This window comes from Scyliorhinus torazame, chromosome 19 (genome assembly GCF_047496885.1).
Source record: "Scyliorhinus torazame isolate Kashiwa2021f chromosome 19, sScyTor2.1, whole genome shotgun sequence".
Classification (NCBI taxonomy): Eukaryota; Metazoa; Chordata; class Chondrichthyes; order Carcharhiniformes; family Scyliorhinidae; genus Scyliorhinus; species Scyliorhinus torazame.
Window position 1 is genome coordinate 41,625,616 of NC_092725.1, and position 24,299 is coordinate 41,649,914.

The 24,299-nt window shown below is 47.9% G+C and overlaps 1 protein-coding gene across 1 annotated transcript in view; it reads left to right on the forward strand.

The window, feature by feature from the left end:
* Positions 1 to 532: 532 nt before the first annotated feature.
* Positions 533 to 24,299, forward strand: part of LOC140396661 (uncharacterized) — a 152,229-nt gene continuing 128,462 nt past the window's right edge. The window contains exons 1-3 of the mRNA XM_072485456.1: positions 533 to 554; positions 6,718 to 7,158; positions 7,361 to 7,413. Coding sequence (XP_072341557.1) covers positions 533 to 554; positions 6,718 to 7,158; positions 7,361 to 7,413 — 516 coding nt within the window. The remainder of the gene's footprint in view (positions 555 to 6,717; positions 7,159 to 7,360; positions 7,414 to 24,299) is intronic.

Below are 24,299 nucleotides of genomic sequence, written 5' to 3' on the forward strand. Positions count from 1 at the left end.
TTGATGCGGGATCCAGGAGATTTACCCGGCGCCACTGCTAGCCCCTCACCGCTCCCGGAATCGGTGAGGGTTCGACACCGATTCTGGCGTTGGCCCTTAGCCGTAGAAACAGAGAATCCAGCCCAATGTTTTTACGCAAAGGGCTACAGGGTCTCTCAAATTATCGGGGCCCTCTGCATTGTTGGGCACGGTGGTATCCGGCACTCCTTGTGCCACTTGGGCACCACGGCACTGCCAACCTAGTACCCTGGCTGAGCCACCCTGGCAGTGCCACTTAGGTGCCACCCTTACACTGCTAGGGTGCCCATGTGGCACTGCCAGGCTGGTCGGAGCACTTCCAGGTTGCTAGACTGGCAGTGCCAAGGTGGCATGCCCTTACCAGGGATCAGGTCTGGGAGTGCCCTGCGCGTATGAGGTAAGGTGAGTGATAAGTGAATTGTGGCATGAGTTATAGGTAATTTGGGATGTTGGGGGGGTATCCAGAGGCCGTAGTCAGGGGTCAGGGGTCTGTAGACCAGGGTTTTATTTGAAAATGGCACCCGATCTCTTCGCTGGTGAGCGGATCTCGTTAGTGTAGGAAATGGGACTAAGTACAGCCTCGGTGTGTCGTTCCTCACTAAGGCCCTGAAATGAAGTAGAGGGATCATTCCTGGCACCGCAAACACCAGGAAACACCCGGCTTGGTGGGCTCGACATGGGATTCTGTTTAATTTCCGTTAAATCGTGTCCAACATCTTTCCTTCAATAAAGAAGCCAAACTCCTGAAGCCCGACTCTTAAACTCCAACTCCCCTGAAGTAAGGGCCAACATTCCATTATCCTTCCTGATTAGCTGCTGCACCTGTGTGCCAGCTTTCTGTGTTTCATGCACCAGTACCTCAGAGTACTTGTGTTGCAGCTTTTTAGTTTTTTCCTCCATTTAAATTTGCATCCGTGCATTGCGGTCACTGCATCCAGAAAGTGTACCTGAGCAAGACACCCTCGGTGTTCAAGTCAAGGCAAGCATCCAGCAGAGGGCAGTAGAGCGGAGCTGCTGATTGGCTGTTGTGGGGAAAATTTGCATCCGTGCATTGCGGTCACTGCATCCAAAAGGTGGTTTGTGGAGGAGCTGTTGTCAAGTGACAGTTAAACCTGAAACAATTCTTCAGTGTTTCCCTCCCTACCTCCTCCTCTAACCAAAAAAAAAAGACAATCACTGTAAGGATCCCAGCCGAGTAAAGATCAAGAGGGAGACTCGAGGACAGGTAGAAGTAGAAAGAAGTTGAACCGAGATGTCACAGCCTGCAGGTAAGTGATTGGCTGTGATTGGTAAGTAGTTTTTCTTTTCCCTGAGGTGTTATCATGTGGGGCGCAGTGGTTGCTGAGAAGGGGAGTAAATTTTTTTTTTTTAAACTTACTGTTGGGAGTGTAAAAATGGCAGGAGATCCCAGACCCGTGTTATGCTCCTCTTGCTCCATGTGGGAGTTCAGGGACACGGCCGATGCCCCTGACTCCTTCATGTGCAGGAAGTGTGTCCAGTTGCAGCTCCTGTTAGACCGCATGACGGCTCTGGAGCTGCGGATGGACTCACTTTGGAGCATCCGCGATGCTGAGGAGGTATGTGGATAGCACGTTCAGCGAGTTGGTCACATCGCAGATTAGGATTGGTGAGGGAGACAGGGAATGGATGACCAAAAGGCAGAGAAAGAGCAGGAAGGCAGTGCAGGTGTCCCCTGCGGTCATCTCCCTCCAAAAGAGGTATACCGTTTTGGATACTGTTGGGGGAGATGACTCACCAGGGGAGGGCAATAGTAGCCAGGCTCATGGCATCGTGGCTGGCTCTGCTGCACTGAAGGGCGGGATAAAGACTGGCAGGGCTATAGTCATAGGGGATTCAATCGTAAGGGGAGTAGACAGGCGTTTCTGTGGTCGAAAACGAGATTCCCGAATGGTATGTTGCCTCCCGGGTGAACGGGTCAGGGATGTCTCAGATCGGCAGCAGGACATACTGAAGGGGGAGGGTGAACAGCCAATTGTCGTGGTGCCAACGATATAGGTACAAAACGGAATGAGGTCCTACAATCAGAATTTAGGGAGTTAGGAGATAAGTTAAAAAGTAGGACCTCAAAGGTAGTAATCTCAGGATTGCTACCAGTGCCATGAGACAGTCAGAGTAGAAATTCAAGAATAGTCAGAATGAATACATGGCTTGAGAAATGGTGCTGGAGGGAGGGGAGGGCACTGGCAGGGCTGGCTGTGGGGGGTGGGAGTAGCACTGCCATTGCTGGCTGTGGGGGAGCACTGGCAGGGCTGGCTGTGGGGAGCATTGGCATTGCTGGCTGTGGGGGAGCACTGGCAGTGCTGGCTGTGGGGGAGCACTGGCAGTGCTGGATGTGGGGGAGCACTGGCAGTGGGGGCGGAGCACTGGCATTGCTGGCTGTGGGGGAGCACTGGCATTGCTGGCTGTGGGGGGGCATGAACACCGGCAGTGCTGGCAGTGAGGGTGTGGGGGGAGCACTGGCCGTGCTGGCTGTCGGGGTTGGGGGAGCGCTGGAAGTGCTGGCTGTTGGGGAGAACTGCACAGACATGTCCCTGTGAAAATGAGGGATAGAAATGGAAAGATTAGGGAATCGGATGACGGGTGGAATTGTGAGACTAGCTAAGATGAAAAAGGAAGCATACATAAGATCTAGGTGACTTAAAACTGATGAAGCTTTGGCGGAATATCGGGAAAGTAGGACAAATCTCAAATGCGCAATAAAGAGGGCTAAAAGGGGTCATGAAATATCTTTGGCTAACAGGGTTAAGGAAAATCCCAAAGCCTTTTATTCGTATATAAGGAGCAAGAGGGTAACTAGAGAAAGGGTTGCCCCACTCAAAGACAAAAGAGGGAATTTATGCGTGGAGTCAGAGGAAATGGGTGAGATTCGTAATGAGTACTTTGCATCGGTATTCACCAATGAGAGGGACATGACGGATGTTGAGGCTGGGGATGGATGTTGAAATACTCTAGGTCAAGTCGGCATAGGGAAGGGGGAAGTTTTGGGTATTCTAAAAGGCATTAAGGTGGACATGTCCCCAGGTCCGGATGGGATCTATCCCAGGTTACTGAGGGAAGCGAGGGGCGAAATAGCTTGGGCCTTAACAGATATCTCTGCAGCATCCTTGAGCACGGGTGAGGTCCCGGAGGACTGGAGAATTGCTAATGTTGTCCCTTTGTTTAAGAAGGGTAGCAGGGATAATCCAGGGAATTATAGACCTGTGAGCTTGACGTCAGTGGTAGGCAAACTGTTGGAGAAAATACTGAGGGATAGGATCTATTCACATTTGGAAGAAAATAGACTTATCAGTGATAGGCAGCATGGTTTTCCAAACCCAATAGAATTCTTTGAGGAAGTGACAATGTTAATTGATGAGGGAAGGGCTGTAGATGTCATATACATGGACTTCAGTAAGGCGTTTGATAAAGTTTCCCATGGCAGGTTGATTATCATAGATTATCATAGAATTTACAGTGCAGAAGGAGGCCATTTGGCCCATCGAGTCTGCACCGGCTCTTGGAAAGAGCACCCTACCCAAGGTCAACACCTCCACCCTATCCCCATAACCCAGTAACCCCACCCAACACTACAGGCAATTTTGGACACTAAGGGCAATTTATCATGGCCAATCCAACTAACCTGCACATCTTTGGACTGTGGGAGGAAACCGGAGCACACATGGGGAGGATGTGCAGACTCCTCACAGACAGTGACCCAAGCCGGAATTGAACCGTGGAGGTGTTGACCTTGGGTAGGGTGCTCTTTCCAAGAGCTGGTGCAGACTCGATGGGCCGAATGGCCTCCTGCACTGTAAATTCTATGATAATCTATGATTTGAGAGTTGGGCAGAGAAATGGCAGATGGAGTTCAATCCAGGCAAATGCGAGGTGATGCATTTTATAAGAGTCCTGGGGAAAATGGATGTACAGAGAGATCTGGGAGTTCAGGTCCATTGTACCCTGAAGGTGGCAACGCAGGTCGATAGCGTGGTCAAGAAGGCATACAGCATGCTTGCCTTCATCGGATGGGGTATTGAGTACAAGAGTCGGCAGGTCATGTTACAGGACTTTGGTTAGGCCACATTTGGAATACTGCATGCAGTTCTGGTCGCCACAATACCAGAAGGATGTGGATGCTTTAGAGAGGTTGCAGAGGAGGTTCACCAGGATGTTGCCTAATATGGAGGGTGCTAGCTATGAAGAAAGTTTGAGTAGATTAGGATTGTTTTCGTTGGAAAGTCGGAGGTTGAGGGGGGAACCTGATTGAGGTCTACAAAATTATGAGAGGTATGGACAGGGTAGATAGCAACAAGCTTTTTCCAAGAGTGGGGATGTCAATTACAAGGGGTCACGATTTCAAGGTGAGAGGGAGAAAGTTTAAGGGAGATGTGCATGGAAAGTTGTTTACGCAGAGGGTGGTGGGTGCCTGGAACGCTTTGCCAGCGGAGGTGGTAGAGGCGGGCACGATAGCATCATTTAAGATGCATCTAGACAGATATAAGAACGGGCAGGGAACAGAGGGAAGTAGATCCTTGGAAAATAGGCGACAGGTTTAGATAAAGGATCTGGATCGGTGCAGGCTGGGAGGGCCGAAGGGCCTGTTCCTGTGCTGTAATTTTCTTTGTTCTTTGTTCTTTGTACTCTGATCTTTTTTTCCCACTTTCAAAATGAACAATTCCTCATTTTTCCACATTATATTCCACTTGCCAACTTTCTGCCCACTTATTTAGATGTTTACAGCATGGAAACAGGTCCTTTGGCCCAGCTTGTCCATGCCGCTCAGTTTCTATCACGAGGCTCGTCCCACTTGTCCGCATTTGACTCATATCCCTCTATACCCACCCTGCGCATGTAACTGTTTAATTGCTTTTTAAAAGACAAAATCGTACCTGCCTCGACCACTGCCTCTGGCAGACCGTTCCAGTTGCTCACCCCCCCTCTGTGTGAAGAAATTTCCCCTCTGGTGTCTTTTGTATCTCTCCCCTCTCACTTTAAACCTGTGCCCTCTAGTTCTAGACTCCTCTACTTTTAGGAAAAGATGTCAACCTTATCTATGCTCCTCCTTATTTTATGGATCTCTATAAGATCACCCCTAAGCCTCCTACGCTCCAGGGAAAAAAGTCCCAGCCTATCCAGCCTCTCCTTATAACTCAGACCATCAAGTCCTGGTAGCATCCGCTTTTATATTTTCTGCACTCTTTCTATTTTAACAATATCCTTCCTATAATAGGGTGACCAGAACTGAACATAGTATTCCATGTGTGGTCTTACCAATGTCTTGTACAACTTCAACAAGATGTCCCAACTCCTGTATTCAGTATTCTGACCAATAAAACCTAGCATGCTGAATGCCTTCTTCACCACCCTGTCCACCTGCGACTCCACCTTCAAGGAGCTATGAACCTGTACTCCGAGATCTTTCTGTTCTGTAACTCTCCCCAACTCCATTAACTGAGTAGGTCCTGCCCTGATTTGATCTATCAAAATGCATCACCTCATATTTATCCAAATTAAACTCCACCTGCCATTCATCGGCCCATTGGCCCAGTTGGTCAAGATCCTGTTGCAATCTTTTATAACCTCCTTCACTATTCACTGTGCCACCCAACTTGGTGTGATCTGCAAACTTACGAACCATGCCTCCTACATTCTTATCCAAATCATTAATATATATAACAAATGACAGTGGACCCAGCACTGATCCCCGAGGCACACCGCTGGTCACAGGTCTCCAGTTTGAAAAACAACTCTCTACAATCACCCATTTGGCTTTGGTCACCAAGCTCTTTGCAAACTTTCAATATCCCTCTTGCAACCTGTCTCACCACCAATTTTTGTGTTGTCTCAAAATGTGACTACAGTACATTTGCTTCCTTCCTCCAAGTCATTAATATATATTGTAAACTGTTGTGATCCCAGCACTGATCCTGTGGAACCCCCCTTGTTACAAGTCGCCAACCTCAAAAAGAACCCCTTATCCCAACTTGTAGTTTCGTGCCCATACGGCAATTCTCTATCCATGCCAATATGCTGCCTCCAACACCATGCACTCTTATCTTATGACTTAACCTTTTGTAGGTATATTGCTGAACATCTTCTGGAACTCCAAATACAACACATCTCACACCTCTATCCACTCTGGCTGAGACTTCCTCGAAAAACTCTAATAAATTAGTCAGACTTAATTTTCCTTTCATGAAGCCATGCTGACTCTGCTTGATTACATTATGATTTTCCAAATGTGCTGCTATTACTTCCTTAATTAATTCCAACATTTTTCCATCAATAGAAGTTAGGCTAATCGGCCTATAATTAAAAGCTTTTTGTCTCCCTCCCTTTTTGAATATGGGTGTCACATTAGCAGTTTTCCAATTCTCCACTACTTCTCCAGAATCTCCTAAAAGGTATTAGTCAACCAGATGGATTTTTATGACAATCCAGCAGTCATGACTACCATTTTATTCCCTATTTCTTAATTAATTGAATTCAAATTTCCCCAGCCACCACAGTAGGATTTGAACTAATGGCTGTGGAGCATTATCTGAGTGGCTGGTTTATTAGTCCAGGAATATTACCACTATGGGCAACATGTTGAAGTTAATAGATTTGTTTGTAGTTAAAATTAAAGAGTATATAAAGAAGTAAACACAATCTTAAATTATGTGATTTAAGGAACTGTTATTGTCTCATTCATTGCAGGTGGGGTTCGGTCAGTGATCTTCTGGCCTAAGGATCCAGAATATAGTCTTGAAAATAAAGATACGGGTGAAAAAGATTCAAATGAAGTGAACCAAATATTCAGAATCAGCAGCACTATAGCAACACCCCTTGTGCCTATTATTGATTGTAAGGATGTGGTATCTCAGGTCTGCAGACGTACCCGCAGACAGAAGTGTAAAGATTGTCAGAATTATGATCATATTGACAGCTTGAAAAAGGAACTGATTCGTTATTGGAAAAAATCTGAAATCGATTATGAAATGGACGACAAGAGTTTGGAATCTCTGATTGACTGCACATTGTATTCCTATGATGTACTCCTAAACTGTAACCATGGCAGGATCAAGGAGATCCCAGACTTCACTCTAGCCCTTGCGGCTCATTCGTTGCAACTGTGCTTCCTGCTAGCTGCTCGATCAGGTTGGTTTGTAATATCAAGAGCTGTTGTTAGTGTCAGCACCAAACACTTCTTTTCAGGGCTCGATCCCCAAGTGCCTGCTTTCTTCATCCTGATTTTAGTTGATGAAATGCCATAGTGGTTAGTAACATGAAACAATTTAAACTAAACTAAAGTTATAGAATCCAAGAATGTGTTTCTAACACTCTCTCATTTCTGATCTAGATGATCCAGATCGTGGTGTTGGTGCAATAAACTACAACAAGAGACACAGCATTGTAAGTGAAGACTGCATATTTGGAATTTTTAATTCATTAATGGAATGTTACTATTGCTGGTATGACCAGCTTTTATTGCTCATTCCTCATTGTTCTTGAAAAGACTTCAGTGAGCCATCTTCTTTCCCACTGCGGTTGTGTAATGTAGATACACCCACAGTGCTATTATTGTGGAAATTCCAGCTCACTGATCCAGTGATTATGAAGGAACAGTGATATATTTCCAAGTCAGGATGGAATGTGACATGGAGGCGAACTTGCAACCTCTGCTCCCCTTGACCGTCTAAATTGCTAGATTATAGGTTGAGAGAGTCTTGGTACATTTCTGCAGCGCACCTTGTAGATGTCATACCTTACAACCAGAATATACTGTTATTGAAGGGAGTGAATATTCACCAGTGAGTTACAACAGATCTACCAGTTGTGTTGTGCCCGAATGGCGACGCAGGATCTACCTTGCTCGCCGTACCTCATGAAATCTAACGCAATCTCGAGACTTTGTGATTCGAATCCTGCCTATTGTGGGCGGGATCAGTCTTTGGGAAATCTAAATATTAGAGCAATATAACTAGTCTCACTCTAAAATACTGTTCGTCTGATCTATCGAGGCCCTAGGATCTAACCCCTTCATCTCAGAGACCTCGGGTGAGCACCGTTTAGTGCTGGAGCCCAAGGAATTGGAGGCCCCTGGGTGGCTGCCCTCTGGGCAAGGTAGCACTCTGGCACTGGCAACCAAGTGGAGCTCCTCAGTGCAAGAAACAGACTAAGTGTAGCCTCGGCAGGGCATTCCCCACTGAGGCCCTGGATTGCAACAGAGTCCCGATAGATAGCGCAGTGTTTCTCAGCGCTGCGAGTGTCAGGAAACACCTGGCTAGACGCATTTGTCATGAAATCTATTGAAATTTGAACAAAGAACAAAGCACATTACAGCACAGGAACAGGCCCTTCAGCCCTTCAAGCCAGTACCAGTCATAATACCACCTGTTATAACCTGCCTGCTTACCACTGGCTGGGGACTATAGCCACAGAGACCAGACACAGTGGACGGTGTTCCTCACGATCTTCCTCTGGCGCCGCACTCAAAGCCTGCACAGGTCGTTGCAGAATCAGGTGGAGATAGGGACGCTGAGATGACAGAGCTTTGGACTCCGACTCCGAAATGGAGACACAGGACGCCTAAGAAGGGGAGTCCTCGGTCCCACGGGCCATGGATGTACAACCATTACGCCGTTCATCACGGAAGTGCCGTTCTCCATCTTGTTACACACCGCCTGATCCAGCGCCTTGGGTGGCAAAACGAGTCCGACGCCCTCCTTCGCCAGGGTCTTCGGTGGATTCATAGAACATAGAACATAGACAATACAGCACAGAACAGGCCATTCGGCCCACAATGTTGTGCCGAACCTTTATCCTAGATTAATCATAGATTATCATTGAATTTACAGTGCAGAAGGAGGCCATTTGGCCCTTTGAGTCTACATCGGCTCTTGGAAAGAGCACCCTACCCAAACTCAACACCTCCACCCAACACCAAGGGCAATTTTGGACACTAAGGGCAAATCTATCATGGCCAATCCACCTAACCTGCACATCTTTGGACTGTGGGAGGAAACCGGAGCACCCGGAGGAAACCCACGCAGACACGGGGAGGATGTGCAGACTCCGCACAGACAGTGATCCAAGCCGGAATTGAACCTGGGACCCTGGAGCTGTGAAGCAATTGTGCTATCCACAATGCTACCGTGCTGCCCTTAAGAACAAATAAATCTACACTATATCATTTTACCGTAATCCATGCACTTATCCAATAGCTGCTTGAAGGTCCCTAATGTTTCCGACTCAACTACTTCCACAGGCAGTGCATTCCATGCCCCCACTACTCTCTGGGTAAAGAACCTACCTCTGACATCCCCCTTTATCTTCCACCTTTCACCTTAAATCTATGTCCCCTTGTAATGGTTTGTTCCACCCGGGGAAAAAGTCTCATGTCTGTCTACTCTATCTATTCCCCTGATCATCTTATAAACCTCTATCAAGTCGCCCCTCATCCTTCTCCGTTCTAATGAGAAAAGGCCTAGCACCCTCAACCTTTCCTCGTAAGACCTACCCTCCATTCCAGGCAACATCCTGGTAAATCTCCTTTGCACCCTCTCCAAAGCTTCCACATCCTTCCTAAAATGAGGCGACCATAACTGTACACAGTACTCCAAATGTGGCCTTACCAAAGTTTTGTACAGCTGCATCATCACCTCACGGCTCTTAAATTCAATCCCTCTGTTAATGAACGCGAGCACACCATAGGCCTTCTTCACAGCTCTATCCACTTGAGTGGCAACTTTCAAAGATGTATGAACATAGACCACAAGATCTCTCTGCTCCTCCACATTGCCAAGAACTCTACCGTTAACCCTGTATTCCGCATTCATATTTGTCCTTCCAAAATGGACAACCTCACACTTTTCAGGGTTAAATTCCATCTGCCACTTCTCAGCCCAGCTCTGCATCCTATCTATGTCTCTTTGCAGTCGACAACAGCCCTCCTTACTATCCACAACTCCACCAATCTTCGTATCGTCTGCAAATTTACTGACCCACCCTTCAACTCCCTCATCCAAGTCATTAATGAAAATCACAAACAGCAGACTTGGACTTTGGCGGGGAGGGATGTTATAACCTGCCTGCTTACCACTGGCTGGGGACTAATGGCAATCCCACAATCCTTAGGGAGTATGAGCTTTTCCAATGAGTGGGGGGGTGGAGAAATCATTAGCAGAGTCCCTGCATAAATAAAGCTGGCCAGTATGAAACCAGCGAGAGAGGAGTGAGCAGCGAGGGTGTTACTGCTGCTGTTGTATATATATGTTATTGTAAATAACATTTTTTTTCTGTTCTACAAACTCATGCTGGATTCTTCGTGGCCCTCACAAAACCACCATTGGCCAAAACCCTCAGCACTTTCTTGTGCTGTACCCCTCCATACCCATCCTTTCCATGTATTTGTCGAGATGCCTTTTGCAGGCCGTTAAAGTATCTGCTACACAACCTCCCCTGACAACGCGTTCCAGGCACTCACCACCCTCTGTGTAAAAAAACTGCCTTGCATATCTCCTCTAAACATTGCCCGATGGAGCATAAACCTATGCCTCCTGGTGACTGACCTTCCACCCTGAGAAAGAGTGCCTGCCCATCCACTCTGTCCATGCCCTTCATACTCTTGTACAAAGAACAAAGAACAACACAGCACAGCAACAGGCCCTTCGGCACTCCCAAGCCTGTACCAGCCATGATACCAACCTTGTCCAAAACCCTCAGCACTTCCTTGTGCCGTATCCCTCTATACCCATCCTATCCATGTACTTGTCAAGATACCTTTTGAACGCCATTAAGGTATCTGTTCCACAACCTCCCCTGACAACACGTTCCAGGCACTCACCACCCTCGGTGTCAAAAAACCGCCTTGCATATCTCCTCTAAACATTGCCCCGTGGACTATAAACCTATGCCTCCTGGTACTGACCCGTCCACCCTGGGAAAGAGTGCTTGCCCATCCACTCTATCCATGCCCCTCATAATCTTGTAGACCTCTATCAGTTCACCCCACAACCTCCGTCCTTCTAATTAAAACAGTCCGAGTTTATTCAACCTCTCCGCATAACTAACACCCTCCAGACCAGGTAACATCCTGGTAAACCTCCTCTGCACCCTCTCCAAAGCCTCCACATCCTCCTGGTAGTGTGGCAACCAGAATTGTGTGCAATTTTCCAAGTGCAGCCTTACCAAGGTTCTATACAACTGCAGCATAACTTGCCAGTTTTTATACTCGATGCCCCGTCCGATGAAGGCAAGCATTCCGTATGCTTTTTTGACTACCTTGTCCACTTGTGTTGCCACTTTCAAAGATCTGTGGACATGCACACCCAGATCTCTCTGACTTTCTGTATTCCGAAGAGTTTTGACATTTACGGTATATTTCCCCTCCATGTTAGACCTACCAAAATGCATTACCTCATTTTGCGGATTAAGCTCCATTTGCCATTTCTTTGCCCAAGTCCTCAACCTATCTCTATCCTGCTGTATCCTCTGACAATCCTCAACACTATCTGCCACTCCACCAACCTTGGTGTCATCCGCGAACTTAATAATCAGACCAGCTACACTTTCCTCCAAATAGTTTATGTATACTACAAACAACAGAGAACCCAGCATAGATTCCTGTGGAACACCACTAGTCACAACCTTCAAAATCTTTTTGGATTTCGGCGGCAGCGGTGCGCAGGGGCCTTCTGGGAGGTGAGTAGTGAGTTTAAAAGCTCTTACCTTTACAGGAGCAGCCCTTTGGATTTCGGCGGCAGCGGTGCGCAGGGGCCTTCTGGGAGGTGAGTAGTGAGTTTAAAAGCTCTTACCTTTACAGGAGCATTAAGTGCTGAATTTGGTGCTTTTTGAGTGCGATAGTGAGAGTTTGGTGACCGAGGGAGTATAAGGCTTCATTTTTATCTAAAGTTTAGTCTTTCTTTTATTTAGTTAATTAACTTAAAAGTTGCTGTTTGGTTTAGAAGAAGGTGAATTTTCAATCAGCTTTAAACAGGCTTCTACTTCTAGGCACTTGCAGCTGGAGCTTGTTAATTAGTTAATTGGATTAGGCCAGTTTTTCAGAGGCTAGATTCACAGTATAAAAGTGATCCCCTACAGTGCAGACTTTGTTTGCACTGAGTGCTGAATTTGGTGCTTTTTGAGTGCGATAGTGAGAGTTTGGTGACCGAGGGAGGTAGGTGAGGAGGGAGTAAGGTGCTCCTTTCATTTTGTTTCCGACATTTCCGCAAAGAGTGCAAAGAGAGCCAGGTGTTTACAGGAAGTGTAGCTGACTGGGAGCAGATTCGGAGGGCGGAGATCTAGTTAGTCCACACAGCAGCTATATTCTTTAAGGTAAGAGGGGATGGAGGCTAGGCCAGTTACATGCTCCTCCTGTAGGATGTGGGTGGTGAGGGATACCACCGGTGTCCCCACTGACTATACCTGCGGGAAGTGCACCCAACTTCAGCTCCTCAAAGACCGTGTTAGGGAACTGGAGCTGAAGCTGGATGAACTTCGGATCATCCGGGAGGCAGAGGGGGTGATTGAGAAGAGCTACAGGGAGGTAACCACACCCAAGGTACAGGACAAGAATAGCTGGGTTACAGTCAGGGGGAAAAAAACAAACAGGCAGACAGTGCAGGGATCCCTCGTGGCCGTTCCCCTTCAAAACAAGTATACCGTTTTGGATGCTGTTGGGGGGGATGACCTACCGGGGGAAGGCCCTAGCGGCCAGGTCTCTGGCACTGAGTCTGGCTCTGGGGCTCAGAAGGGAAGGGGGGAGAATAGAAAAGCAATAGTTGTAGGAGATTCAATGGTTAGGGGAATAGATAGGAGATTCTGTGGTCGCGAGCGAGACTCCCGGAAGGTATGTTGCCTCCCGGGTGCCAGGGCCAGGGATGTCTCGGATCGTGTCTTCAGGATCCTTAAGGGGGAGGGGGAGCAGCCAGAAGTCGTGGTGCACATTGGTACCAACGACATAGGTAGGAAAAGGGGTGTGGAGGTAATAAACAAGTTTAGGGAGTTAGGCTGGAAGTTGAAAGTCAGGACAGACAGAGTTGTCATCTCTGGTTTGTTGCCGGTGCCACGTGATAGTGAGGCTAGGAATAGGGAGAGAGTGCAGTTGAACACGTGGCTGCAGGAATGGTGTAGGAGGGAGGGCTTCAGGTATTTGGATAATTGGAGCGCATTCTGGGGAAGGTGGGACCTGTACAAGCAGGACGGGTTGCATCTGAACCAGAGGGGCACCAATATCCTGGGAGGGAGGTTTGCTAGTACTCTTCGGGAGGGTTTAAACTAATTTGGCAGGGGAATGGGAACCGGATTTGTAGTCCAGCAACTAAGGTAGCCGATATTCAGGATGCCAAAGCATGTAATGAGGCAGTGGGGAAGGGAACACTGACAAAGGAGAGTATTTGCAGGCACGGAGATGGGTTGAAGTGTGTATACTTCAACGCAAGAAGCATCAGGAATAAGGTGGGTGAACTTAAGGCATGGATCGGTACTTGGGACTACGATGTGGTGGCCATCACGGAAACTTGGATAGAAGAGGGGCAGAAATGGTTGTTGGAGGTCCCTGGTTATAGATGTTTCAATAAGATTAGGGAGGGTGGTAAAAGAGGTGGGGGGGTGGCATTATTAATTAGAGATAGTATAACAGCTGCAGAAAGGCAGTTCGAGGAGTATCACCCTATTGAGGTAGTATGGGTTGAAGTCAGAAATAGGAAAGGAGCAGTCACCTTGTTAGGAGTTTTCTATAGGCCCCCCAATAGTAGCAGAGATGTGGAGGAACAGATTGGGAAACAGATTTTGGAAAGGTGCAGAAGTCATAGGGTGGTAGTCATGGGCGACTTTAACTTCCCAAATATTGAGTGGAAACTCTTTAGATCAAATAGTTTGGATGGGGTGGTGTTTGTGCAGTGTGTCCAGGAAGCTTTTCTAACACAGTATGTAGATTGTCCAACCAGAGGAGGGGCAATATTGGATTTAGTACTGGGTAATGAACCAGGGCAAGTGATAGATTTGTTAGTGGGGGAGCATTTTGGAGATAGTGACCACAATTCTGTGACTTTCACTTTAGTAATGGAGAGGGATAGGTACGTGCAACAGGGCAAGGTTTACAATTGGGGGAAGGGTAAATACGATGTTGTCAGACAAGAATTGAAGTGCATAAGTTGGGAACATAGGCTGGCAGGGAAGGACACAAGTGAAATGTGGAACTTGTTCAAGGAACAGGTGCTACGTGTCCTTGATATGTATGTCCCTGTCAGGCAGGGAAGAGATGGTCGAGTGAGGGAACCATGGTTGACAAGAGAGGTTGAATGTCTTGTTAAGAGGAAAAAGGTGACTTATGTAAGGCTGAGGAAACAAGGTTCAGACAGGGCATTGGAGGGATACAAGATAGCCAGGAGGGAACTGAAGAAAGGGATTAGGAGAGCTAAGAGAGGGCATGAACAATCTTTGGCGGGTAGGATCAAGGAAAACCCCAAGGCCTTTTACACATATGTGAGAAATATGAGAATGACTAGAGCGAGGGTAGGTCCGATCAAGGACAGTAGCGGGAGATTGTGTATTGAGTCTGAAGAGATAGGCGAGGTCTTGAATGAGTACTTTTCTTCTGTATTTACAAATGAGAGGGGCGATATTGTTGGAGAGGACAGTGTGAAACAGATTGGTAAGCTCGAGGAAATACTTGTTAGGAAGGAAGATGTGTTGGGCATTTTGAAAAACTTGAGGATAGACAAGTCCCCCGGGCCTGACGGGTTATATCCAAGGATTCTATGGGAAGCAAGAGATGAAATTGCAGAGCCGTTGGCAATTATCTTTTCGTCCTCACTGTCAACAGGGGTGGTACCAGGGGATTGGAGAGTGGCGAATGTCGTGCCCCTGTTCAAAAAAGGAACTAGGGATAACCCTGGGAATTACAGGCCAGTTAGTCTTACTTCGGTGGTAGGCAAAGTAATGGAAAGGGTACTGAAGGATAGGATTTCTGAGCATCTGGAAAGACACTGCTTGATTAGGGATAGTCAGCACGGATTTGTGAGGGGTAGGTCTTGCCTTACAAATCTTATTGAATTCTTTGAGGAGGTGACCAAGCATGTGGATGAAGGTAAAGCAGTGGATGTAGTGTACATGGATTTTAGTAAGGCATTTGATAAAGTTCCCCATGGTAGGCTTCTGCACAAAGTAAGGAGGCATGGGATAGTGGGAAATTTGGCCAGTTGGATAACGAACTGGCTAACCGATAGAAGTCAGAGAGTGGTGGTGGATGGCAAATATTCAGCCTGGATCCCAGTTACCAGTGGTGTACCGCAGGGATCAGTTCTGGGTCCTCTGCTGTTTGTGATTTTCATTAATGACTTGGATGAGGGAGTTGAAGGGTGGGTCAGTAAATTTGCAGACGATACGAAGATTGGTGGAGTTGTGGATAGTAAGGAGGGCTGTTGTCGGCTGCAAAGAGACATAGATAGGATGCAGAGCTGGGCTGAGAAGTGGCAGATGGAGTTTAACCCTGAAAAGTGTGAGGTTGTCCATTTTGGAAGGACAAATATGAATGCGGAATACAGGGTTAACGGTAGAGTTCTTGGCATTGTGGAGGAGCAGAGAGACCTTGGGGTCTATGTTCATACATCTTTGAAAGTTGCCACTCAAGTGGATAGAGCTGTGAAGAAGGCCTATGGTGTGCTCGCGTTCATTAACAGAGGGATTGAATTTAAGAGCCGTGAGGTGATGATGCAGCTGTACAAAACTTTGGTAAGGCCACATTTGGAGTACTGTGTACAGTTCTGGTCGCCTCATTTTAGGAAGGATGTGGAAGCTCTGGAAAAGGTGCAAAGAAGATTTACCAGGATGTTGCCTGGAATGGAGAGTAGGTCTTACGAGGAAAGGTTGAGGGTGCTAGGCCTTTTCTCATTAGAGCGGAGAAGGATGAGGGGCGACTTGATAGAGGTTTATAAGATGATCAGGGGAATAGATAGAGTAGACAGTCAGAGACTTTTTCCCCAGGTGGAACACACCATTACAAGGGGACATAAATTTAAGGTGAAAGGTGGAAGATATAGGAGGGATATCAGAGGTAGGTTCTTTACCCAGAGAGTAGTGGGGGCATGGAATGCACTGCCTGTGGAAGTAGTTGAGTCGGAAACATTAGTGACCTTCAAGCAGCTGTTGGATAGGTACATGGATTACGGGAAAATTATATAGTGTAGATTTATTTGTTCTTAAGGGCAGCACGGTAGCATTGTGGATAGCACAATTGCTTCACAGATCCATGGTCCCAGGTTCGATTTCGGCTTGGGTCATTGTCTGTGCGGAGTCTGCACGTCCTCCCCGTGTCTGCGTGGGTTTCCTCCGGGTGCTCCGGTTTCCTCCTACAGTCCAAAGATGTGCGGGTTAGGTGAATTGGCCAATGATAAATTGCCCTTAATGTCCAAATTGCCCTTGGTGTTGGGTGGAGGTGTTGAGTTTGGGTAGGGTGCTCTTTCCAAGAGCTGGTGCAGACTCAGGGGGCCGAATGGCCTCCTTCTGCACTGTAGATTCAATGATAATCTATGATTAATCGAGGACAAAGGTTCGGCACAACATCGTGGGCCGAAGGGCCTGTTCTGTGCTGTATTTTCAATGTTCTATGTTCTATGAGCAGCCCTTTGGATTTCGGCGGCAGCGGTGCGCAGGGACCTTCTGGGAGGTGAGTAGTGAGTTTAAAAACCTTACCTTTACAGGAGCAGCCCTTTGGATTTCGGCGGCAGCGGTGCGCAGGGGCCTTCTGGGAGGTGAGTAGTGAGTTTAAAAACCTTACCTTTACAGGAGCAGCCCTTTGGATTTCGGCGGCAGTGGTGCGCAGGGGCCTTCTTGGAGGTGAGTAGTGAGTTTAAAAGCTCTTACCTTTACAGGAGCAGCCCTTTGGATTTCGGCGGCAGCGGTGCGCAGGGGCCTTCTGGGAGGTGAGTAGTGAGTTTAAAAGCTCTTACCTTTACAGGAGCAGCCCTTTGGATTTCGGCGGCAGCGGTGCGCAGGGGCCTTCTGGGAGGTGAGTAGTGAGTTTAAAAAGCCTTGCCTGGTCCCGTGTCTGTTCTTCTTTTCTGTTTTATTTGTTTTTATATAAGGCGGGAACCGGAAGTTCGACCTCTGGCAAGTTTCCCCCCCCCCCACCCCCCCCCCCCCCCCCCAACCAATAAATTCTGGTGGAGAGGAAACCCGAGACACTACACGTGTAGTGTCTCCCACCCGCCCTCCTCCTCTAACCTAATAATAAGACCCATTGGTGTAAGGTAAGTGCCATATTATATTATTATATTATTAGCATTGTGCAGGTCAAGGATCGGAGGTGGAGGAGCAGTCTCTGTCAGCGAGAGAACCTGAGAACATCTCAGACACTCAGAAGGTAAGAAGGTAAGTAAGTGATTTTTACTTTTATACCTTTTTTCAAATTGTGTGTGTCGGGGGGAAACTGAAGTGACATCACAGAAAAGCTGTGACCTGAGTGGCTGGTTGGGATTCTAACCTAAATTTTAAAAAAATTTGAGTATTTGGGAACTAATTAAACATAATAACTTAATTATAATTTAGAGGATATCTAAGCCAGAGATCGGAGAGTATTATAGTTAGCTATCGCATTTCTATTAGAAATCTAGTGCTAGGAAACAGATAGTTGACAGTAACTTTGCAATTTAAAAAAAAAGTATTTATAAAAAAAAAAGACAAATTTTAATTTTAATTAATTGACGCAATGTCAGTTAGAGGGGTGCTGTGCTCTGACTGTGAGATGTGGCAGGTCCGGGAGGCTTCCAGCGTCCCGGATGGCTTCATCTGCAGAAAGTGCACCCAACTGCAGCTCCTCACAGACCGCATGGTTCGGTTGGAGCAGCAATTGGATGCACTTCGGAGCATGCAGGTGGCGGAAAGCGTCATGGATCGCAGTTATGTAAATGTGGTCACACCCAAGGTGCAGGCAGAGAAATGGGTGACCACCAGAAAGGGCAGGCAGTCAGTGCAGGAATCCCCTGTGGTTGTCCCCCTCTCGAACAGATATACCCCTTTGGATACTGTCGGGGATAGCCTATCAGGGGAAAACAGCAGCAGCCAGAGCAGTGGCACCACGGCTGGCTCTGATGTTCAGAAGGGAGGGTCAAAGCGCAGAAGAGTAATAGTAATAGGGGACTCTATAGTCAGGGGCACAGATAGGCGCTTCTGTGGATGTGAAAGAGACTCCAGGATGGTATGTTGCCTCCCTGGTGCCAGGGTCCAGGATGTCTCCGAACGGGTAGAGGGAATCCTGAAGGGGGAGGGCAAACAGGCAGAGGTCGTTGTACATATTGGTACTAACGACATAGGCAGGAAGGGGCATGAGGTCCTGCAGCAGGAGTTCAGGGAGCTAGGCAGAAAGTTAAAAGACAGGACCTCGAGGGTTGTGATCTCGGGATTACTCCCTGTGCCACGTGCCAGTGAGGCTAGAAATAGGAAGATAGAGCAGACAAACACGTGGCTAAACAGCTGGTGTAGGAGGGAGGGTTTCCGTTATCTGGACCACTGGGAGCTCTTCCGGGGCAGGTGTGACCTGTATAAGATGGACGGGTTGCATCTAAACCGGAGAGGCATAAATATCCTGGCCGCGAGGTTTGCTAGTGTCACACGGGAGGGTTTAAACTAGTATGGCAGGGGGGTGGGCGCGGGAGCAATAGGTCAGAAGGTGAGAGCATTGAGGGAGAACTAGGGAATAGGGACAGTGTGGCTCTGAGGCAGAGCAGACGGGGAGAAGTTGCTGAACACAGCGGGTCTGGTGGCCTGAAGTGCATATGTTTTAATGCAAGGAGCATTACGGGTAAGGCAGATGAACTTAGAGCTTGGATTACTACTTGGAACTATGATGTTGTTGCCATTACAGAGACCTGGTTGAGGGAAGGGCAGGATTGGCAGCTAAACGTTCCAGGATTTAGATGTTTCAGGCGGGATAGAGGGGGATGTAAAAGGGGAGGCGGAGTTGCGCTACTTGTTCGGGAGAATATCACAGCTATACTGCGAGAGGACACCTCAGAGGGCAGTGAGGCTATATGGGTAGAGATCAGGAATAAGAAGGGTGCAGTCACAATGTTGGGGGTATACTACAGGCCTCCCAACAGCCAGCGGGAGATAGAGGAGCAGATAGGTAGACAGTTTTTGGAAAAGAGTAAAAACAACAGGGTTGTGGTGATGGGAGACTTCAACTTCCCCAATATTGACTGGGACTCACTTAGTGCCAGGGGCTTAGACGGGGCGGAGTTTGTAAGGAGCATCCAGGAGGGCTTCTTAAAACAATATGTAAACAGTCCAACTAGGGAAGGGGCGGTACTGGACCTGGTATTGGGGAATGAGCCCGGCCAGGTGGTAGATGTTTCAGTAGGGGAGCATTTCGGTAACAGTGACCACAATTCAGTAAGTTTTAAAGTACTGGTGGACAAGGATAAGAGTGGTCCGAGGATGAATGTGCTAAATTGGGGGAAGGCTAATTATAACAATATTAGGCGGGAACTGAAGAACATAGATTGGGGGCGGATGTTTGAGGGCAAATCAACATCTGACATGTGGGAGGCTTTCAAGTGTCAGTTGAAAGGAATACAGGACAGGCATGTTCCTGTGAGGAAGAAAGATAAATACAGCAATTTTCGGGAACCTTGGATGACGAGTGATATTGTAGGCCTCGTCAAAAAGAAAAAGGAGGCATTTGTCAGGGCTAAAAGGCTGGGAACAGACGAAGCCTGTGTGGCATATAAGGGGCAGCACGGTAGCCTTGTGGATAGCACAATTGCTTCACAGCTCCAGGGTCCCAGGTTCGATTCCGGCTTGGGTCACTGTCTGTGCGGAGTCTGCACATCCTCCCCGTGTGTGCGTGGGTTTCCTCCGGGTGCCCCGGTTTCCTCCCACAGTCCAAAGATGTGCAGGTTAGGTGGATTGGCCATGATAAATTGCCCTTAGTTTCCAAAATTGCCCTTAGTGTTGGGTGGGGTTATGGGGATTGGGTGGCGGTGTTGACCGTGGGTAGGGTGCTCTTTCCAAGAGCCGGTGCAGACTCGATGGGCCGAATGGCCTCCTTCTGCACTGTAAATTCTATGATGAAAGTAGGAAGGAACTTAAGCAAGGAGTCAGGAGGGCTTGAAGGGGTCATGAAAAGTCATTGGCAAATAGGGTTAAGGAAAATCCCAAGGCTTTTTACAGGGTAGAGGGGTCAATTACTAGGGGGCATAGGTTTAAGGTGAGAGGGGCAAGGTTTAGAGTAGATGTACGAGGCAAGTTTTTTACGCAGAGGGTAGTGGGTGCCTGGAACTCACGACCGGAGGAGGTAGTGGAAGCAGGGTAGCCAGGGAAAGGGTTGGCCCACTGAAGGATAGGCAAGGGAATCTATGTGTGGAGCCAGAGGAAATGGGCGAGGTACTAAATGAATACTTTGCATCAGTATTCACCAAAGAGAAGGAATTGGTAGATGTTGAGTCTGGAGAAGGGGGTGTAGATAGCCTGGCTCACATTGTGATCCAAAAAGACGAGGTGTTGGGTGTCTTAAAAAATATTAAGGTAGATACGTCCCCAGGGCCTGATGGGATCTACCCCAGAATACTGAAGGAGGCTGGAGAGGAAATTGCTGAGGCCTTGACAGAAATCTTTGGATCCTCGCTGTCTTCAGGGGATGTCCCGGAGGACTGGAGAATAGCCAATGTTGTTCCTCTGTTTAAGAAGGGTAGCAAGGATAATCCCGGGAACTACAGGCCGGTGAGCCTTACTTCAGTGGTAGGGAAATTACTGGAGAGAATTCTTCGAGACAGGATCTACTCCCATTTGGAAGCAAATGGACGTATTAGTGAGAGGCAGCACGGTTTTGTGAAGGGGAGGTCGTGTCTCACTAACTTGATAGAGTTTTTCGAGGAGGTCACTAAGATGATTGATGCAGGTAGGGCAGTAGATGTTGTCTATATGGACTTCAGTAAGGCCTTTGACAAGGTCCCTCATGGTAGACTAGTACAAAAGGTGAAGTCACACGGGATCAGGGGTGAACTGGCAAGGTGGATACAGAACTGGCTAGGCCATAGAAGGCAGAGGGTAGCAATGGAGGGATGCTTTTCTAATTGGAGGGCTGTGACCAGTGGTGTTCCACAGGGATCAGTGTTGGGACCTTTGCTGTTTGTAGTATATATAAATGATTTGGAGGAAAATGTAACTGGTCTGATTAGTAAGTTTGCAGACGACACAAAGGTTGGTGGAATTGCGGATAGCAATGAGGACTGTCAGAGGATACAGCAGGATTTAGATTGTCTGGAGACTTGGGCGGAGAGATGGCAGATGGAGTTTAATCCGGACAAATGTGAGGTAATGCATTTTGGAAGGGCTAATGCAGGTAGGGAATATACAGTGAATGGTAGAACCCTCAAGAGTATTGAAAGTCAAAGAGATCTAGGAGTACAGGTCCACAGGTCATTGAAAGGGGCAACACAGGTGGAGAAGGTAGTCAAGAAGGCATACGGCATGCTTGCCTTCATTGGCCGGGGCATTGAGTATAAGAATTGGCAAGTCATGTTGCAGCTGTATAGAACCTTAGTTAGGCCACACTTGGAGTATAGTGTTCAATTCTGGTCGCCACACTACCAGAAGGATGTGGAGGCTTTAGAGAGGGTGCAGAAGAGATTTACCAGAATGTTGCCTGGTATGGAGGGCATACGCTATGAGGAGCGATTGAATAAACTCGGTTTGTTCTCACTGGAACGAAGGAGGTTGAGGGGCGACCTGATAGAGGTATACAAAATTATGAGGGGCATAGACAGAGTGGATAGTCAGAGGCTTTTCCCCAGGGTAGAGGGGTCAATTACTAGGGGGCATAGGTTTAAGGTGAGAGGGGCAAGGTTTAGAGTAGATGTACGAGGCAAGTTTTTTACGCAGAGGGTAGTGGGTGCCTGGAACTCACGACCGGAGGAGGTAGTGGAAGCAGGGACGATAGGGACATTTAAGGGGCATCTTGACAAATATATGAATAGGATGGGAGTAGAAGGATACGGACCCAGGAAGTGTAGAAGATTGTAGTTTAGTCGGGCAGTATGGTCGGCACGGGCTTGGAGGGCCGAAGGGCCTGTTCCTGTGCTGTACATTTCTTTGTTCTTTGTTCTTTGTTCTTCCATTCAGAAAAAATCCCGTCTACTACTTCTACCCTTTGCCTTCTGTGACCGAGCCAGTTCATCTTTGTCGTCACCTCAAAAAACTCGATCAAGTTAGTGAGCACGACCTCCCCTTCACAAAACCATGCTGTCTATCACTGATGAGTCCATTTGTTTCCAAATGGGTAAACATCCTGTCCCTGAGAATTCTCTCCAATAATTTACCTACTACCGATGTGAGGCCTATAGTTTCCAGGATTTTCCCTGCTACCTTTCTTAAACAGCGGTACCACATTAGCTATTCTCCAGTCCTCTGGGATCTCACCTGTAACCAATGAGGATACAAATATGTCAGTCAAGGCCCCAGCAATTTCCTCCCTTGCTTCCCTCAGTATTCTGGGGTAAATCCCACCCAGCCCAGGAGACTGATCTACCTTAATATCTTCTAAAAGACCAAATACCTCCCCCTTTTCAATGTCAACAAGACCCAGACTATCCACACACCCTACTCATTTAGTATCTCGTCCATTTCCTCTGGCCCAACACATAGAGTCCCCCCACTATCCTTAAGTGGTCCAATCCTTTGCCTGGCCACCCGCTTGGTTTTTCATATGAATAAAAAGCTTTGGGCTTCACCTTAATCCTACTTACCAAGGTCTTTTCATGACCTCTCCTAGCCCTCCTAATTTCCCGCTTAAGTACCTTCCTACTTTCTTTATACGCCTCAATAGAATCAAAAGGCAATACTAGATTGGTACACACTGGTCTGTGAAAATGACCTCTGCCAGTGATAGAACAGTTGCACTTAAAGCTGTTGCTCTCGGATGTAACATTGCAATATATAGACCTTGCTTGATTAGTCTTAATTTGAGAATTAGGGATCTCACCATGCAAACCATTCATCCAGCTAGGTCACATAGGTCTAAAGTTATCAGGGAAGAAGTCGTTTATCAATATTCCATTTTTCACACATGTGCTGAAATGGTTTGCCAGTATATTGTGGACCATTATCCATAATGATCTCTCTAGGCGCACCAAATAAACTGAAAATAGCACTTAAGAGTTTGCTTGACAATTGTGCTTGACATACTTTGCAATTATTGAATAGTGGGATTCTTGGTAAGATAGTTGGTGATGCCAATAAAGTCAATGCCATGGACACGAAAGAGGTTAGATGTCATTTTGGACCAAGGATGGGTATGAACATTGTGTGGAATCAGTGTTTTTGTGTGCTGACTTGACACATGTTCTTGACATGTCTCTGCAATAATATAGGAATTTCAGATATATTGTATTATAGATATTTGTTACAGTGAGCGTTAAAAGCCTGGGTTAGCGTGTGTGTGTGTGTGTGTGAGAGAGAGAGACTGCCGGAGTAGTGTTTTTAATGATTCCTGGTTTGAAAGGTTTTGGGAGCTCGGGGTGTAATTAAGTAATCATACATGCTTGGTCTTATGGAATTTTGTTTGGATTAAGGGGGTTTCTTGTGGAGGTAATTAGATTCATTGGGCAAAATTCTCCGTAAACGGCGCGATGTCCGCCGACTGGCGCCCGAAACGGCGCAAATCAGTCGGGCATCGCGCCGCCCCAAAGGTGCAGAATGCTCCGCATCTTTGGGGGCCGAGCCCCAACCTTAAGGGGCTAGGTCGGCGCCAGTCGAATTTCTGCCCCGCCAGCTGGCGGAAAAGGCCTTTGTTGCCCCGCCAGCTGGCACGGAAATGACATCTCCGGGCGGCGCATGCGCGGGAGCGTTAGCGGCCGCTGACGGCATTCCCACGCATGCGCAGTGGAGAGAGTCTCTTCCGCCTCCGCCATGGTGGAGACCGTGGCGGAGGCGGAAGGAAAAGAGTGCCCCCACTGCACAGGCCCGCCTGCGGATCGGTGGGCCCCGATCGCGGGCCAGGCCACCGTGGGGGCACCCCCCGGGGCCAGACCCCCCCCAAGACCCCGGAGCCCGCCCGCGCCGCCTTGTCCCGCCAGTAAGGTAGGTGGTTTAATCTACGCCGGCGGGACAGGCATTTTAGCGGCGGGACTTCGGCCCATCCGAGCGGGGGGGGCCGCCAACTGGCGCGGCGCGATTCCCACCCCTGCCGAATCTCCCGTGCCGGAGACTTCGGCAACCAGCGGGGGCGGGATTCACGCCAGCCCCCCGCGATTCTCCGACCCGGCGAGGGGTCGGAGAATCTCCCCCATTGTGTTTCAGCT